Source organism: Podarcis tiliguerta, assembly GCF_965153285.1.
Source record: "Podarcis tiliguerta genome assembly, chromosome: 10".
NCBI lineage: Eukaryota > Metazoa > Chordata > Lepidosauria > Squamata > Lacertidae > Podarcis > Podarcis tiliguerta.
In genome coordinates, this window is record NC_139543.1 from 9244207 (window position 1) to 9261798 (window position 17592).

The 17592-nt window shown below is 44.0% G+C and overlaps 1 protein-coding gene across 3 annotated transcripts in view; it reads right to left on the minus strand.

The window, feature by feature from the left end:
- The window catches only part of LAMB4 (laminin subunit beta 4), a 70285-nt gene that overhangs the window by 43746 nt on the left and 8947 nt on the right, over positions 1-17592 (minus strand). For all 3 annotated transcript variants that reach the window (XM_083399278.1, XM_083399279.1, XM_083399277.1), the window contains 4 exons: positions 16887-17005; positions 10407-10567; positions 4903-5035; positions 2530-2603 (listed from right to left, as the gene is read on the minus strand). In XM_083399278.1, coding sequence (XP_083255404.1) covers positions 2530-2603; positions 4903-5035; positions 10407-10567; positions 16887-16932 — 414 coding nt within the window. In that variant the 5' untranslated portion in view covers positions 16933-17005. The remainder of the gene's footprint in view (positions 1-2529; positions 2604-4902; positions 5036-10406; positions 10568-16886; positions 17006-17592) is intronic.

Below are 17592 nucleotides of genomic sequence, written 5' to 3' on the forward strand. Positions count from 1 at the left end.
ACTACAAATGTTTCTCGAGCATTCGCTAAATGATAGCGAAGCTACCCAGCGATAGATTTTCGTTCCTCAGCTCCATGTCCAAACTCAAATTATCTAAGCGTTATGTTAATTTTAAATTCCCAGTTGTGTTAACAATGGTTTCATGTTAGTGAAAGTGACTCTCTTAAATAATGTGTTTTATAAAAGATATAAAATTCCTATTGATTGCTGCTATGATGAAAAGCCACTGAAATGAATAAAAAGAATACCCCCTCCTTTGGCAAGCCTCACAGAACTCTAGCCCAATGGTTGCCATTAATCTGATTTGAATTAATTTTATAATGAAATGATTTTAGAATGTTGTATCATTTTACTGTTGTTAGCCACTCTGAGCCCGGCTTCGGCTGGGGAGGGCGGGATATAAATACATTATTATTATTATTAATTATTATTATTATTATTATTATTATTATTATTATTATTATGCTTATCAGTGGATGAACATGACTGGCTTGCCATAGACTGCCCATGGTTGGAACTTATCAGGAACAAGGTTTTCATTTGTTTCTTTTTTTTAACATTACCTGCATCTCAACAGACATTCTTCGCAAAATTGTTACAAAATACACATCAAAACATAACCAATAAAAACAGAATTCAAAGCCACTTAAAACATCTATTTCTTAATACCAATAAAAGCCAGCAAAAGGGGGAAGATAGCCCAGTGTAATTTAAACATACAAAACAAGATCACAACACCATTTCAATATCTCAGGTTACAGCTCACCACTGAATGCCATGAGAAAAAGTTGTGTCTTCACAATACTTGTAAGGATTGAGGAATGGGCACCTCTGGTTTCACCAGCAAAAAGGCCCAATTCCATGTGCCTGCCAGCCTAATTTTCTTTGTTGGCAGGTCTATGAAGCAGATCTTAAGGCATGGGTTGGTTGATTTAAACAGTTCTTTAAATAACTGGGTCCCAACCTCTTCAGGGCTTTGAAGTTCATCACCGGCACTTTAAATTAAGTCTGGAAGTGCCATTGTAACCAGTGGGATTGGTCCAATATAGATATAATATGTTCCATAAGGCACCTAAGATTTCCAATTGAAACTGCAGAGTGGAAAGAGAAAAGGACCTTTTTCTGCCTCCCCACTTCCAGCTCCTGTCTGAAGACTGGAAAAGAGACCCTCTTAAGAATATTAGTGGGGTGGGCAGGGGAAGGACTAGACTGTGTGGAAAATGAACAAAATATTTTAGCTGCAGTTCATTCATTTTCAGCACTGTATTCTTGTTATAAAAAAGCGCACCTAGACATTCCGTTGTTGCACCCACAGCCTCGGTTTAAGGTTCCATTTAGCTCCTAGCTTTCACATCTTGGTTTCTAACGCTGCCCCACGCAGAGCACATTGTAGTAGTCAGGCCTGGCTATCACTAGTGTGGGGATAACGTGAAACACTGTCTATTTTCTCCCAAGAAGGCAAAGGAGCTGAAGCTGATAAAAACCAGCCCAGCTACTGCTGTTGCCTGGTAGCCTTGAGCTCAACAACACTGCTAAAATGCAAATTTGATCCTTGGGGGGGAATGTACTCATAACAATCCTTCATCTGGGTTTTCCCCACCTACAGCACTTCCATATTATCTGGATTAATCTCAGTTTCCAACCCAAACTTGCCTTAAGGTGCCATTCCAGAAGTTCAACCGCCTCTTTAGGATGAGGAGATGGAAAACAGATGCAAAGTTGAGTGTCATCTGCATACTGATGACATTTCAACCCAAACCTCCAGATGACTTCCTCATTAAGATTAACAAAGTATGAAGATTTGAAGTCCAATATCTATCACATAATAGCCAATCCTTCACGTAATAACCAATGCTTCCATCTGACTGTTACTTAAACTCTAAAGGACAGCATATGCAAGGGTTATCCTTATCCTAAAACAACACTCTAAGGTAGTCTAAGCTCAGAAATAGCGATTGTCCCCAAATCACCCTGGGAGCTTCATGGACAGGTGAGGATTTAAACATGCGGGTGGTGCTGTGGGTTAAACCACAGAGCCTAGGGCTTGCCGATCAGAAGGTCGACGGTTCGAATCCCCGTTGCTCGGTCCCTGCTCCTGCCAACCTAGCAGTTCGAAAGCACGTCCAAGTGCAAGTAGATAAATAGGTACCACTCCAGTGGGAAGGTAAACAGCATTTCTGTACGCTGCTCTGGTTTGCCAGAAGCGGCTTAGTCACGCTGGCCACATGACCCGGAAGCTGTATGCCAGCTCCCTCAGCCAGTAAAGCGAGATGAGCGCCGCAACCCCAGAGTCGGCCACGACTGGACCTAATGGTCAGGGGTCCCTCTACCTTTTTACTTTAGCCACAACACACAGATAGCACATTAAACAACAACATACATTGCAGATCTGTGGAACTCCTTGGACACATTTCCTAGTCAACAATTCAGACGGCTTGATTTTCCAAAGGTTTCCCATGGTTTAATTAAAGTCACTAGTCTATAAATCAATTTAAATATTACATGGTTATGTAGTTATGTGCAGGGTACCTTGAAAGTCAGGATAAGGTGGCTGAACTGAAACAGATTTTCTAAATCCAGCCTAATGCTGACATGGTCAACACCTGAAATGGAATGAAAAAAGCATTTAGTAGTACGAATTATCTATTTTATCTGATGAGTGTAGGATATGGCAAACTGTATGAAAGAACATGGCGGGGATGCGGGTGGCGCTGTGGGTTAAAGCCTCAGCGCCTAGGGCTTGCCGATTGGAAGGTCGGCGGTTCGAATCCCCGCGGCGGGGTGAGCTCCCGTTGTTCGGTCCCAGCGCCTGCCAACCTAGCAGTTCGAAAGCACTCCCGGGTGCAAGTAGATAAATAGGGACCGCTTACTAGCGGGAAGGTAAGCGGCGTTTCCGTGTGTGGCTCTGGCTCGCCAGAGCAGCGATGTCACGCTGGCCACGTGACCCGGAAGTGTCTTCGGACAGCGCTGGCCCTTGGCCTCTTTGAGTGACATGGGCGCACAACCCTAGAGTCTGTCAAGACTGGCCCGTACGGGCAGGGGTACCTTTACCTTTACCTTTATGAAAGAACATTAGGTGGAACACGGCTGGATCAGACCAAAAGCCTACATTGGTCCACAATCTTGTTTTTCACACAACCAACCAGATGCACATGGGGAGCTCAGGAGCAGGAAGTGAGGGCAAAATAACTCTCCACTGTTGTAACCCAGCAGAGGCACCAGCTTATGAGGAAGATGGGGGAGCCTGACGTTGTACAGTGGTGTCTCTGGTTACGAACTTAATTCGTTCCAGAGGTCCGTTCTTAACCTGAAACCATTCTTAACCTGAGGTACCACTTTAGCTAAGGGGGCCTCCTGCTGCCACCGCACCACTGCGGCGCGATTTCGGTTCTCATCCTGAGGTAAAGTTCTTAACCCGAGGTACTACTTCCGGCTTAGCAGAGTCTGTAACCTGAAGTGTTTGTAACCTGAGGTACCACTGCACGTGTGACATCAGGACATTGGGAGGAGTGGGGCTGGAGGCAAACAGGGCAGCCATGCCACTATGAGCAGAAGGCTGCTCTGATCATATTTATGATTTTCAATTTTATACATTTCAATAATTTTACAATCATGTTAACATTTCAAAACTCGACTTCCCCCTCTTTCTGCGGTTCCTTAAATTTATTTTTTTATATTTTCTGCATATTCCAAATTACCGTATTTTTCGCCCCATAGGACGCACCGGCCCATAGGACGCACCTAGGTTTTTTTTTTGGGGGGGGGAAATAAAGGGGGGGAATTATTATTTTTTTCCCCAGCCCGAGCTTCCCCCGACCCCAGCCCTCAGAACAGGCTGCTATCCGCAAGCCGTGGGAGAGCTGCGCGAAGTCACGCGGCTCTCCCATGGCTAGCGGAAGGCTGCGCAAAGCCCAAAGCTTGGGGCATGCTGAGCTCAGCGCGCCCCAAGCTTCTGGGTGCCGGCAAGCTCTCCGCTAGCCGTGGGAGAGCTGCGTCTCCCACGGCTAGCGGATACCTTCCTGAAGCCTGGAGAGTGAGAGGGGTCGGTGCGCACCGACCCCCCTCGCTCTCCAGGCTTCAGCGCAAGCCTGCATTCGCCCCATAGGACGCACACACATTTCCCCTTCATTTTTGGAGGGGGCAAAAGTGCGTCCTATAGGGCAAAAAATACGGTAACTTAATCATTTATTCATCTACTTATAAAACTGCAGGTTATTACAATAATCCTGCCAATGTTCTTATCTAAACTTCCCTGTAATGTAAGTAGAGATAGCAGGAAAGTTCTGCTTCACTGAGATTCTGGTCGCTGCTCTCATAATGTGGGCGAGCAGTTTAAATGGATTGGGCACTCACCTAAGAACAAACCTACTGGCACCCCCCCTCCCTGACAACCTGACTTTTTTGCAGCAAGGAAAGTGATGTGAAAATGCACTGGGAAGCGTGGGGTAACTATTTAAGGCAACATCCTGCAACCTAGAAAGAATTCAGAATAAATGCTCAGTAAACAGCTGGTGTAGAATAACCTCCTTGCAAAACTTTGTGCAAACAAATCAGGATGAATGCTCCAATAAACAAGTCATCTGGAAATGACCTCTGGCTGTTTCCAGCCAGGTGTTTCTGGTGAGTTTATGCTCACGTATGCAAGGTTTCTTTTTAATATTCACTCATTTTGAGCATAAACATGGGAGTCTCCCTTCAGCTTTAATCAAGATTTACCCTTTCCGTGGTGGTGGTGGGGGAGATGTTTTTTAAAAACCTGTTTCCAATTACTTGTTTGCAATATCTGAATGACCCGTTCACGATATTAACCCCTCCATTTTGAACCCCCCTCTATACTGCGGCTGGAGGTTGCAGTAAATTCAAATTAGACTAAGAAACGAAGATGAATGAAAAGCCACTCACCGTTTTCAGACTGCCACCACTTCTTTCGATCTGGCTCAAAAGTGGTGATGACGTTTTCAATTAAGTGACTCTCAGCCTGGAAAACTGGATTATACGGGTATCTGGAATCGCAGGTGAAACATTTCTGCTCATCCTAGAAAAAAAATGGTGGGCAGGATTGAATAGTTATTATGGCTACCAGTAACTCGTGCCCGGTGGACAACTGAAGCAGCGGTACAGGATTAGACAGCAAGCAACCCCAACTACAGTGGTACCTCGGGTTAAGTACTTAATTCGTTCCAGAGGTCTGTTCTTAACCTGAAACTGTTCTTAACCTGAAGCACCACTTTAGCTAATGGGGCCTCCCACTGCTGCTGCGCCGCCGGAGCCCGATTTATGTTCTTATTCTGAAGCAAAGTTCTTACCCCGAGGTACTATTTCTGGGTTAGCAGAGTCTGTAACCTGAAGCGTCTGTAACCTGAAGCGTATGTAACCCGAGGTACCACTGTACTGACATTGTTGGGATGCTATTCCGAGAACTGGGAAGCATCTCAGTTAGCTCTGAGCATCAGAGATTCTTGGAGAAATGAAGAAAGGAATGGGGAGATGGACCGTACATAGCGGGCTTCCTAGATTGCAAACAGAGGCAAGAGGTTGTTTTAAGTGTTTGGGGTGGGTGGGGCTAATCTGCCTTCTAGGAAAATGAAAGGGATAAATCTGACCAACAACCCCCCACCTCCCAGTCAGAGAAGGGGGCACTGAAGCCCAGATAAGAGATTAGACCGGTCCTTGTTCACTGATTCTCTTTTCTTCAGTACTCATTTCTGTGCATCTGCCTGTACAGAGGGAAGCAGCTTAGCCGGGGATATTTATCTGCTGTAGGAAATACTGAAAAAATCTATTCAGAGAAATATTGTAAAATTAATGAATGTTAGGAAATGTTGGAATGAAATTATATGACTTTAGTAGAAATATTATAAGGAGCTAAGCATAAATAAATTTTAAGGTTTTGATGATAAGATAAGGTAAAAATAAATTAAGGTAACTAAAAGATAGAAAGCAGTGAAAGATGGAAAGGATTTGCTGATATAATTAACAACTGGAACACAAAAATGGGAGGTGTGAGGAGGTCGAGGAAATAAGTTAATGAAAGATAAGGATTTTGATGTATTATGTTTGTTTTTTTTTGATGTATTGGGTTTTTTCCTTGTGTTTTGATGTATTGTGGGTTTTTTTGCTTTTTTAATGTAACTTTTTATTCTTTTTTTCTCTTCTCTTTTCTCTTTGTTTTTCTTTTTTGTGTAAATTTTAAACTTCTAATAAATATTATTTTTAAAAAAAGAGGAAATACTGAAATTTGTTGCTTGGAGTTCATAGGGAAAGTTCCATTGTATGCAGTGGGGCTTAGTAATGAATAAGCTGAAAGCTACAGTCCTATGTCCACTTACTTAAGCATGTGTACCACTGAAACCCATAGGGCTCTATAGTTCTGAATAAGCATGAATCAGATCAGGCTGCAAACAGCAACAGCCTCAGTTATACTTGACCTCAGACAGGAAGTCTGAGCATAGCTGTCAACTTTTCCCTTTTCTTGCGAGGAATCCTATTCAGAATAAGGGAATTTCCCTTAAAAAAAGGGAAACGTTGACAACTATGAGTCTGAGTCCTGATTACAACTTGTTATATGGAAAGGGGCAGGGGAGATGTCTATATTGTAGCTGAGAATGATTTAAAAAAACCCACAACCCTTCAGTGCTCCTAGTCCAAACAGGAGAACTAAGGATATGTTATAAGATCAACTATTCTTATCTCAACTTTTCCCCCCTCTCTTTTTTTGGAAAGAGTTAAAAGTTTAAAGTGGTGACAAATGATTGAGTGTCGGACCGCGTAGGAAGCCACTTGCCTTGAAGTCAGGCAGAGTTTAGGGAAGAAATTCCTTTATGACAAATTAAAAGCATTCAAGGATGATTAATGTGATGCAGCAAAATTTAAATATATGGATTATTCAGGGATGAATGGGCGGAAAGCCTCTTTAACAAGTTTAGGCTTTGATTGTCAAAATGCCTTCTAGATAATTGTTTTAATCATGCAAGCACCAATAACATATTTACGAGCATGGTTCTGATTTAGTGGCTTTCATGATTACCCTGAAAATTATCCGGCATTAAAGGGGAAAGACTATATAGGATCCTGCGTGGTCCGTGGAACCTTTATGGCAGGGGAAACCAACATGGTGCCCTCCAGATGCCATGGACTACAATCCCCATCATTCCTGGCCGCTGGCCATGCTAACAGGGGCTGATGGGAATTGTAGTCCAAAACACCTGGCGGGTGCCAAATTGCCCTATCCCTGCTGTATGGAGCTTCGGAGCCCAGTGAATATATTTCAAGGTTTGCATATAATCAAAGTATTCAACAGTTTGTTCGGGTGTGTCAGGCCTAGGCTGGCTAGATACAAAAGAGGTGAGCAACCCACACCTGCTTAAATAACTGCTTCAGCACAGATATTAAGAGTGCAGGAGTCCTGTTGTTATGTACTGAGTTGAATAGGATCCAAACTGCAGCAGTCTGATTGGTCCTAGAACAATAGGATCCAAAAGGCAGCAGTCTGATTGGTCCTAGAACAATAGGATTCAGAATGCAGCAGTCTGATTGGTCCTAGAACAATGCAGCAGTATGATTGGTTGGCAGGAACCACCCAATCATGCTCCAGATAGAAGTGAATCCACAACCTGATTGGCTTACAGTAGAATTCTGGAATTAGCCAATCATGTGCAGCCCATTGTGTAAATAATGTATATAAGGCAGATACTTTGAGGGGACTTTCATTCATTCCTCCTCACCACTATGAGCTGAATAAAGAGCATGAAATCACTTTGCGACTCTGAGTATATTTCACCTGTCCTCTTTTGCAACTGGTCACTCTTATAATTTTTTAAAAACTAATAGTAAATTTTATTAGTATTTTCCACACAACAGAAAACCAAAAAAAAAAAGAAAAGAAAAATAACAATACACAGAACACAAAAACAAACATATGAAAAACAAATCCAAATCTTACAAATTAATAGTATAAACACTAAAAAGGAAAACGAACGTTGGCTTCCACCAATCCCACAGCACCTCCTTTACCTCTCATTGTATCTTCCTGTTTTTCTTATCATCTCGATTCTAGCCGCTAAATATATATCCCTCTTTCTTATCCTCTCACTTCACAAGGTTATTCCAGACTCAGCCAGATTTCTGTCCTCGAACCTTGTCTTTTAAGACATTCATTTAGGCACCCCCATTTCTTTTTCACTACACTTTTTGGTTTTTGTCTTATTATATCTGTCAGTTTGGCTAACTCTAAGTATGGGCACCCTTATTCAGGCCTCAGGTGCATTAACCTAAATTCAGCCTTAGCTTCAACCAAGGTTGGGGAAGTCACTCCCTTTAATTTCAGTTCTTCTGTCTAAACCAGGGATGGGGAACCATTGGCTATTGCTAGGTTCCAGCTCCGATCAGAAAAGGTCCATGGCTAACAGTCACTGAAAGTCTTCCCTGCAACGAATTTATCTAGCCCTTTTTAAAAGCTGTGTAAGCTACTGCCCATCTCCACACCTTGCAGTAGTAAATTCTGTATGTTAATGATATACTAGCATGAAATACTACGATGTTTCCTCTGTTCTGAGCCTACCGCCCATCAATTAAATTGGCCGCACTTGAGACATTGCAGTTTCTGACAGCAAATATACTGACAGTCGTCCAATGAATTGATCATTAGTAGGTTTGCTCTCGTAGGGACGCGGGTGGTGCTGTGGGTAAAACCTCAGAGCCTAGGACTTGCCGATCACATGGTCGGGGGTTCGAATCCCCGCGGCGGGGTGCGCTCCCGTCGCTTGGTCCCAGCGCCTGCCAACCTAGCAGTTCGAAAGCACTCCCGGGTGCAAGTAGATAAATAGGGACCGCTTACCAGCGGGAAGGTAAACGGCGTTCCGTGTGCTGCACTGGCTTGCCAGATGCAGCTTGTCACGCTGGCCACGTGACCCGGAAGTGTCTCCGGACAGCGCTGGCTCCCGGCCTCTTAAGTGAGATGGGCGCACAACCCTAGAGTCTGTCAAGACTGGCCCGTACAGGCAGGGGTACCTTTACCTTTACCTTTTAGGTTTGCTCTTTAAGGGGGGAAATCACACTTCAAAGAGCTAGTGGTTCCCCCCTTCCCTGCCTCCTTTTTCAGGTTAATTTAGGTAATATGTGTGCACAGCATATGTTTCCATGGGCTGTTGTGTTCTGTGTGGACATAAAACTCAGTGCGTCAAAAACAAACATTAGCACACAGCCACGAGTACTGTAGGCACAACCTGGGTATTGCAACTGCCTCTTGCATTTTTAGCACCATTCAGTTTTCAGTCCTATTTATAGGACTGAGACACCAAATGAGCATTTGCAAAAGGTGGAGTCCCTCAGCCTGCAGGTGTGCATAGACAGGTATTACCTGGTGCTACCTCCTTTCTAAGCAAAAGGTAATGTGACAAGCATCTGCATGCCTGCTTAGCAAAGTTTACCAGGTAGCATTGATTCCTGAGCTCACAAGTCCTCCTGCAAATGGTTTGTTTTCTTTTGCTCTTTTAACCACGCTGAAGGGGGGGGGGGGAATCAATACAGGGTTTTAATCTAGAATAAATTGTAAGTTTCCAACACCCCTGATCCAGAAGCTCTAATGCATATGCAAGTTCAGCGCTTGAAGAAAACTTTGCAAGTATTTATTCCAAACCGCTTCAGCAGTTTTTGGTCACAACGTTGTGTACTTCTGAATAATGCAAAAATAAATAGGGATTTCAACAAAACATCGAAACAAACTGGACAAGACAAGACAGGTTGTCAGGCAGGTTGTGGAAGCAGTGAGCATTTCCCCAGTCAAACTCACTTCAGAAAAGCTTCCCCCTTCCAAAAATCATTTGCTGTGCAGCTGAGACCGGGGACAGTTTTCAGCCAGTTTTCAGCCAGTGTCATCGTAGGCAGTCTTTGGAACAGCAGGACACATGGCGCTGGGGGATAGGGAGGGACTCAAATGCAAAACTGGGTGACTCCTCTGCACAAACAGCTACATCCCAGCCGCACAAAGGTTCACACACACACACACACACACACACACACACACACACCATTCTCCATCCAGGCCAACAAAGCATCGAAACAAACCGGACAAGACAAGACAGGTTGTCAGGCAGGTTGTGGAAGCAGTGAGCATTTTCCTGACAAAACTCAAGAAGCTCCCCACATGCTCTTAGAAAGCCAGTTTAAAGAAGGCGTAAACTGGAAGAGGACTCTGGCTGGATGTTACAGACTCTCTAGGGCAGACTTCCTCAAACTCGGCCCTCCAGATGTTTTTGGCCTACAACTCCCATGATCCCTAGCTAGGACCAGTGGTCAGGGATGACGGGAATTGTAGTCTCAAAACATCCGGAGGGCCGAGTTTGAGGAAGCCTGCTCTAGGGCTATTTCCCGTTTAAACGTTGGAGCGATATATAAAATAAACTCACTTCCAGGTAGCCGATAATGCAGTATTTTTGAGGCTCAAACAGTCCGCACGTGGATGAAGCTGTTAGGCTGTCACCGCGACCTACAAGCAGGTCTCCCACAGGCTGGCGACAGAAACCATTTTCACAGGGATTCTGGCCAAGCAGGAAGTCTGTCAGCAGGGCTGTCCACAAAAGAAAGATGAAGCATAGTAAATGTTATATGGACTGGCACTTATACGACAGCAATGAGCGAAGGCAGGGTTTTGCCAGGCTGGCACACGTCTTTATGATGATTTCCTCTCCGGGCAACCGCTAGCCGTCAAGGAGCTTCTTGTGTGCAGTTGTTGAGAATCCACCTTTCAAAGCACATGGCTTTAGGCTATGGGAAATAAGATCATCAGTCTGATAGCTCCTGGTCTCCGCGTTGGGAATCTCAAAGAAATAAGAAGGAAGCCTCAAATTCTGCACACCCAGGATATCTTTAAAGCACTTTCAAAGAGGTGTTGAAATTTTGGGAGGTTGGATAGTTACAATGGAACGGTCTCGGGAGTGGGGTACACATTTTATTCTTTTTTATTTATTCTTATTACTCTGTCAAAATAAAAAAAATGGAAAATGAAAAGGAAGAACTTTCTGATAGTAAGAGCTGTTCGACAGTGGAACGTTCTCCCTCAGGAGGTTGTGGACTTTCCTTGCTTGAAGGTTTTAAGCAGAGGTTGAATGGTCAACTGTAATGGATCCTTTAGTGAGATTCCTGCATTGCAGGCATTTTGACTAGATTACCCTTGTGCATCCCTTCCAACTTTATGATTTTATGAAATCTTAAGGGGGTCTTTTTGTGTGAGGAGGTGCAAACCACATTTAGTGTGCTTCTTTTTAGCCTTCAGCAATCTGTGAAGGGCACTAGGAAATGTTTTTTTAATCTCCAAACAAAACTCAAAAGTTCAGTCTCCCATGGAGAGAAATACCATATTTTTTCCATGTATTAGATGAGGTTTTTTGACCAAAAATCATGTCAAAAAACTGGGGTCGTCCAATACATGGATAGTGGCATGGGGGGGAAAGCGGTACGGCTGCCAGCCAGCCAGTTGGTGGGAACACAACTTCCCCCGATGCTGCAGCGAGTGGGAAACGATACAGGGAGTGTTTCCTGCCCGCAGCTGTGGGGGGGGGGGGAGAAGCTCAACAACTTTGGGCCACCTCCCTTCATTTTCTTAAAATTGAGTCCCCCAAAATAGGGGCGGGGGTCTTATACATGGGGGCGTCTTATAGACGGGAAAATACGGTAATAAGCCACAGTTTAGTACGTTACATGTGCTTTAATATGAGAGGCACAAATACAAGATGGGTGACATCTGGCTTGAGAGCAGTACATGTGAAAAGGATCTAGGAGTCTTGGTTGACCACAAACTTGACATGAGCCAACAGTGTGACGCGGCAGCTAAAAAAGCCAATGCAATTCTGGGCTGCATCAATAGGAGTATAGCATCTAGATCAAGGGAAGTAATAGTGCCACTGTATTCTGCTCTGGGCAGACCTCACCTGGAGTACTGTGTCCAGTACTGGGCACCACAGTTCAAGAAGGACACTGACAAACTGGAACGTGTCCAGAGGAGGGCAACCAAAATGGTCAAAGGCCTAGAAACAATGCCTTATGAGGAACGGCTAAGGGAGCTGGGCATGTTTAGCCTGGAGAAGAGGAGGTTAAGGGGTGATATGATAGCCATGTTCAAATATATAAAAGGATGTCACATAGAGGAGGGAGAAAAGTTGTTTTCTGCTGCTCCAGAGAAGCGGACACAGAGTAATGGATCCAAACTACAAGAAAGAAGATTCCACCTAAATATTAGGAAGAACTTCCTGACAGTAAGAGCTGTTTGACAGTGGAATTTGCTGCCAAGGAGTGTGGTGGAGTCTCCTTCTTTGGAGGTCTTTAAGCAGAGGCTTGACAACCATATGTCAGGAGTGCTCTGATGGTGTTTCCTGCTTGGCAGGGGGTTGGACTCGATAGCCCTTGTGGTCTCTTCCAACTCTATGATTCTATGTATAACTGAGAGGTATGTTTTTTAGCTGTATCTGTGCTTAGCTCATGCTGTGAGCCATCTTGGGTCCTGCACTGGGAGAAAGGTGGGGTATAAAACAAACAAACAAATGTGCATGGAATTAATCTGAGACGGTCTTCCCTATAAGGTAGCTAAAACATGCAAGTATGTGGTACCCTCTGCCTTCTGATCTTTCTAAATAACACCTGATTTATCATTACGTGCCTGATTTATCATTACGTATGACAGGGATGCCTGATTTATTAATACGTATGACAGGGATGAAAAACCTGAAGCCCTTCAGATGTTGTCCTCTTTTTTAATGTTTTTTTTAAATTAAAGATTTTCTTGTTTTACAGAAGTACGTGTATAATGTCTCTCGTATTTTTTCTGTGTAACATTTTTACAAATCAGTTTCATTTGTTGAGATATTGGGGGGGGGATGGGGGGGAGGTTGGTGATGTTTCTATTGCCTTCAGATGTTGTTATCCTTCAACTTCAAAACATTCCCAGCTAATGGGCAGTGTGAAGTCTACAATGAAGTCTGGGCTCTGATCTTCAACGAGGAGGAGAAAAAATAAACCTCAACCGTTAGATTTCCGGTGATGCGAAATGCAATAAATGGCATGACAACAACTTGGCGGCGAGCCCACCATTCCTAAGGCTTCAACTGGTTCTAACTGAACCCCATAAATAGCCACATTTTCCAAACCCTGATTGAAGTTGAGAGAGCCCAGAAAAATAGAATCTAGTAGCTTTGGACAAAGACCTTGCCTGAAATGACTTTGAGCATTTTTCTTCCACTGAGCTAACTTTCCTTTCAGGGATTTTGCTTGCTGAAACATGTTCTCAGCTGAAACACTGAACAAGTCTGGGGCCCTTACAGACTTCTTCTTCTTAGTGCTTCTTGGCTCAACTTGTTATGATGGGGCATGTGAGTGCCTTAGAAGTTTGTACAGGTTGCAAGGAAATCTAGAGATGTTTTTCATACAGTTTTAGAAACACCTGCTCCACGCTTATGATGAGATAAGCTCGGAAGCTGCCAATTATTTTGTTTACTTCGCAAGAAACACTTCTAAAAGTCAACACTCTTTCCCATTGCACGTCTATCTGGGAGAGAGGTCCACTTTCCTGCTTTTTATCCACCTAAGGCCAGTTCTAATGCCAGGCAGCCTCATCTGTCTCACAATAGTTGCTCAATTTTTTAGCACAAGGATATTATTACTGCAAAGAGGAGAGATGCAAAAGAACTGAAACAATACAGAGGGCAGCCCCCAAACATTAATAATTCTTTTTGAAGAAGGATTCTGCTACACATACTGTATAACAAGAAATGAAACCCAAGGTGTGGAATGGAAGGGATGAATGGAGCAAGACAGATAGAAGCTGGCTCAGTTCTATGCAGAGCTAGGAGAGAAATTTTATGCAACTTGCATTTCAAGGCAAACCTAAGGTAAAGGTAAAGCGACCCCTGACCATTAGGTCCAGTCGTGGTTGACTCTGGGGTTGCAGCGCTCATCTCGCTTTATTGGCCGAGGGAGCCGGCGTACAGCTTCCGGGTCATGTGGCCAGCATGACTAAGCCGCTTCTGGCAAACCAGAGCAGCACACGGAAACGCCGTTTACCTTCCCGCCGGAGCGGTACCTATTTATCTACTTGCACTTTGACGTGCTTTCGAACTGCTAGGTTGGCAGGAGCTGGGACTGAGCAACGGGAGCTCACCCCGTCGCAGGGATTCGAACCGCTGACCTTCTGATCGGCAAGTCCTAGGCTCAGTGGTTTAACCCACAGCGCCACCCGCGTCCCGCAAGGCAAACCTACCTATCGGTAATTTGCACCTTCCAAAACAATGTTAACTAAAACAGAACTATCTTTTGAAATCCGCACACCTTTGAATTTTGCAATGCAATTCTCCAGCCAATTAATTTGTACAAAAATGCATATACAGTGGTACCTGTGGTTAAGAACTTAATTCGTTCCGGAGGTCCGTTCTTAACCTGAAACTGTTGTTAACCTGAGGCACCACTTTAGCTAATGGGGCCTCCTGCTGCCGCTGCACGATTTCTGTTCTCATCCTGAAGCAAAGTTCTTAACCCGAGGTACTACTTCCGGGTTAGCGGAGTCTGTAACCTGAAGTGTTTGTAACCCAAGGTACCACATTACTGGGGTAAAGTGTATACAAAAAGCAACTATTTGTGAAAATAACATATGATGCATCATATTAAGGAAAGCTGGTTTGCAAAAAATGTGTATATTAGGCAAAGTTTCATAGAAAAATGTGCATTTTAGGAGACATTTGCACTAAAATGCTGATTAAATCTCTTGATGACTTTTTATTTTCTTCCTCTCCTTTTAAAATAGCAAACAGATGAGGAAATGTGGAGAACTGAATTTAAAATTGGGGCGGGGGGAATGAAGAACTGGGAAAAACTGGACAGATTTGCCCATCCCTAGTATAGGACAAAGAACATAGTTGAGGCGAAGGCAATGCCTGAACCTCATTCCAAACCCAAGGATCATTTGAGAGGCGAGTAAACTATGCAAGGAAGCTGAGGGGACACAAATACCAAGAAAGCAGTACAGTGGTACCTCAGGTTCCATACGCTTCAGGTTACAGACTCCGTTAACGCAGAAATAGTGCTTCAGGTTAAGAACTTTGCTTCAGGATGAGACAGAAATCGTGCTCCGGCGGCACGGCAGCAGCAGGAGGCCCCATTAGCTAAAGTGGTGCTTCAGGTTAAGAACAGTTTCAGGTTAAGAACGGACCTCTGGAACGAATTAAGTACTTAACCCGAGGTACCACTGTACGAGGTAAGAGGAGACTGAAATAAGCAGCCAAATATTTGGCTGCAGACCTCTAGGGCTTGGAAAAAAGGATCCCATAACCAGTCTGAAAAATTGTTTTCTGGAAAAACTAATAGAGGATTGACAAAAAGAAACGACATAGTAAGATCTGAAAGTGAGTAGTGAACCGTACCATTTTGGGTAAGTGTGTGCCACAGGACCAAAATATGGAGGTTATCTGGGCATCTGTGTCAGGGAACGGGCAACGGCACAGTGTGGGGTAGGCAGGCAAGAGCACAGCACAGCCAGGTCCAAGAGTTCCCCTGACCCTGTTCAGTTGTGCCACAAAGCCCTGCTCCCCATGTCCGTTGTGGCAGCCATCAATAAGTTATAGCACGGTGGGAGGATCAGCGCTCACCTGACCTCCCAGAGTCTGAGTCACTGCTGCTGCTTACCAGGAAGGAAAGGAGCAGGGGCAAAGTGGCAGGGAGGTGACTTCCTGGTAAACAGCTGTGGCTCAAGCGTTGGGATGATTTTATATGAGCCAACAGTGTGACGCGGCAGCTAAAAAGCCAATGCAAATCTGGGCTGCATCAATAGGAGTATAGCATCTAGATCAAGGGAAGTAATAGTGCCACTGTATTCTGCTCTGGTCAGACCTCACCTGGAGTACTGTGTCCAGTTCTGGGCACCACAGTTCAAGAAGGACACTGACAAACTGGAACGTGTCCAGACGAGGGCAACCAAAATGGTCAAAGGCCTGGAAACGATGCCTTATGAGGAACGGCTAAGGGAGCTGGGCATGTTTAGCCTGGAGAAGGGGTGATATGATAGCCATGTTCAAATATATAAAAGGATGTCACATAGAGGAGGGAGAAAGGTTGTTTTCTGCTGCTCCAGAGAAGCGGACACGGAGCAATGGATCCAAACCACAAGAAAGAAGATTCCACCTCAACATTAGGAAGAACTTCCTGACAGTAAGAGCTGTTCGACGGTGGAATTTGCTGCCAAGGAGTGTGGTGGAGTCTCCTTCTTTGGAGGTCTTTAAGCAGAGGCTTGACAACCATATGTCAGGAGTGCTCTGATGGTGTTTCCTGCTTGGCAGGGGGTTGGACTCGATGGCCCTTGTGGTCTCTTCCAACTCTATGATTCTATGATTCTATATCTCCTCACAGACACAGATAAGTATGTGACCTGCGTGTAGCACTCTTTGCCGCTAGGAAAATAAGAGCAAATAGCCAAGATAGCCCCCAACTGTAAAGGAGATGAATTTATTTGACCCTATCTACATCAAGCTATATTTTACTTTATCACCAAACTCCGAATATAATTGCACATTGTATTAATTAAAATTATTTTTTAATATATTAGTGGCCACATGACAATTTTAGCCTACAAATTTTAACGTTTAATGTCTTAACCTATATATTAAGGTACTGTAGGTAATGTCTTGATAATATAAATGTTTTAATTTTTTTGTATTAATCCACCATATTTTCTTTTAATTGTTGAATGATTCTGTGTACATTGCGGCAGCCTTTGGCTACGTGCAATAAAACTGACTGACTGACTAGTGGCATCCATGCTGCGGGCTGGTCACCCACGTTCCGAAGGAGCTGCAAATGGAGAGATAACAGGGGGAATGACAGAGCGTATTTAAAGTCCTTGAACTTACCGAGTTTGAAAAGGATGGCCAGCGGAAGCCATTTCTTGGTGGGCATCTTTCAGATCTAGACTAAAAACCAGCCGTTGTCCGTGTGACGTCCCCCTTTGCCTGAGCATCGGTGGTGGGACCTGCAATGCAAAACGTCTGCATGTTTAAGGCTTGCCAACATTATTATCATGTGTTCAAAATCAGCGCTGCTTTTCTAGAAAAAGAGGAGCCGGAACTCACCATGAACACCTCCCTTGTTCTCTCAGAATGGCAATGGCGCCCACTGAGAAGTGCCGGAACTGAGTTCTGTTCCATCCCAGTTCCATTTTAATTCCCCCAACCTCTTTTTACTGCTATTACCAAAATTGGTAGGCTCTTGGAGGACCAGAAAAAAATTGCTTGGGGGCTGGGGGAGAGGATCAGCGTCCTCAAACTGGGAGTTAGCAGCTGTTTAAATGACAGTAATTATTATTTCTGTTTTAAATGATAGCAAATGTATAAATGTACTACTACTACTACTACTACTAATAATAATAATAATAATTTTTTATTTATACCCCACCCTCCCCAGCCAAAACCGGGCTCAGGGCGGCTAACAACCAATAATAAAAACAAGTTGATTAAAATACAATTTAAAAGATTAAGATACAACATTAAAACGTTAGGATGCAGCCTCTTCACAGGAGGAGAAAGGAAAAAGAAAGAGGGGGAGGGAATCAAACTGATT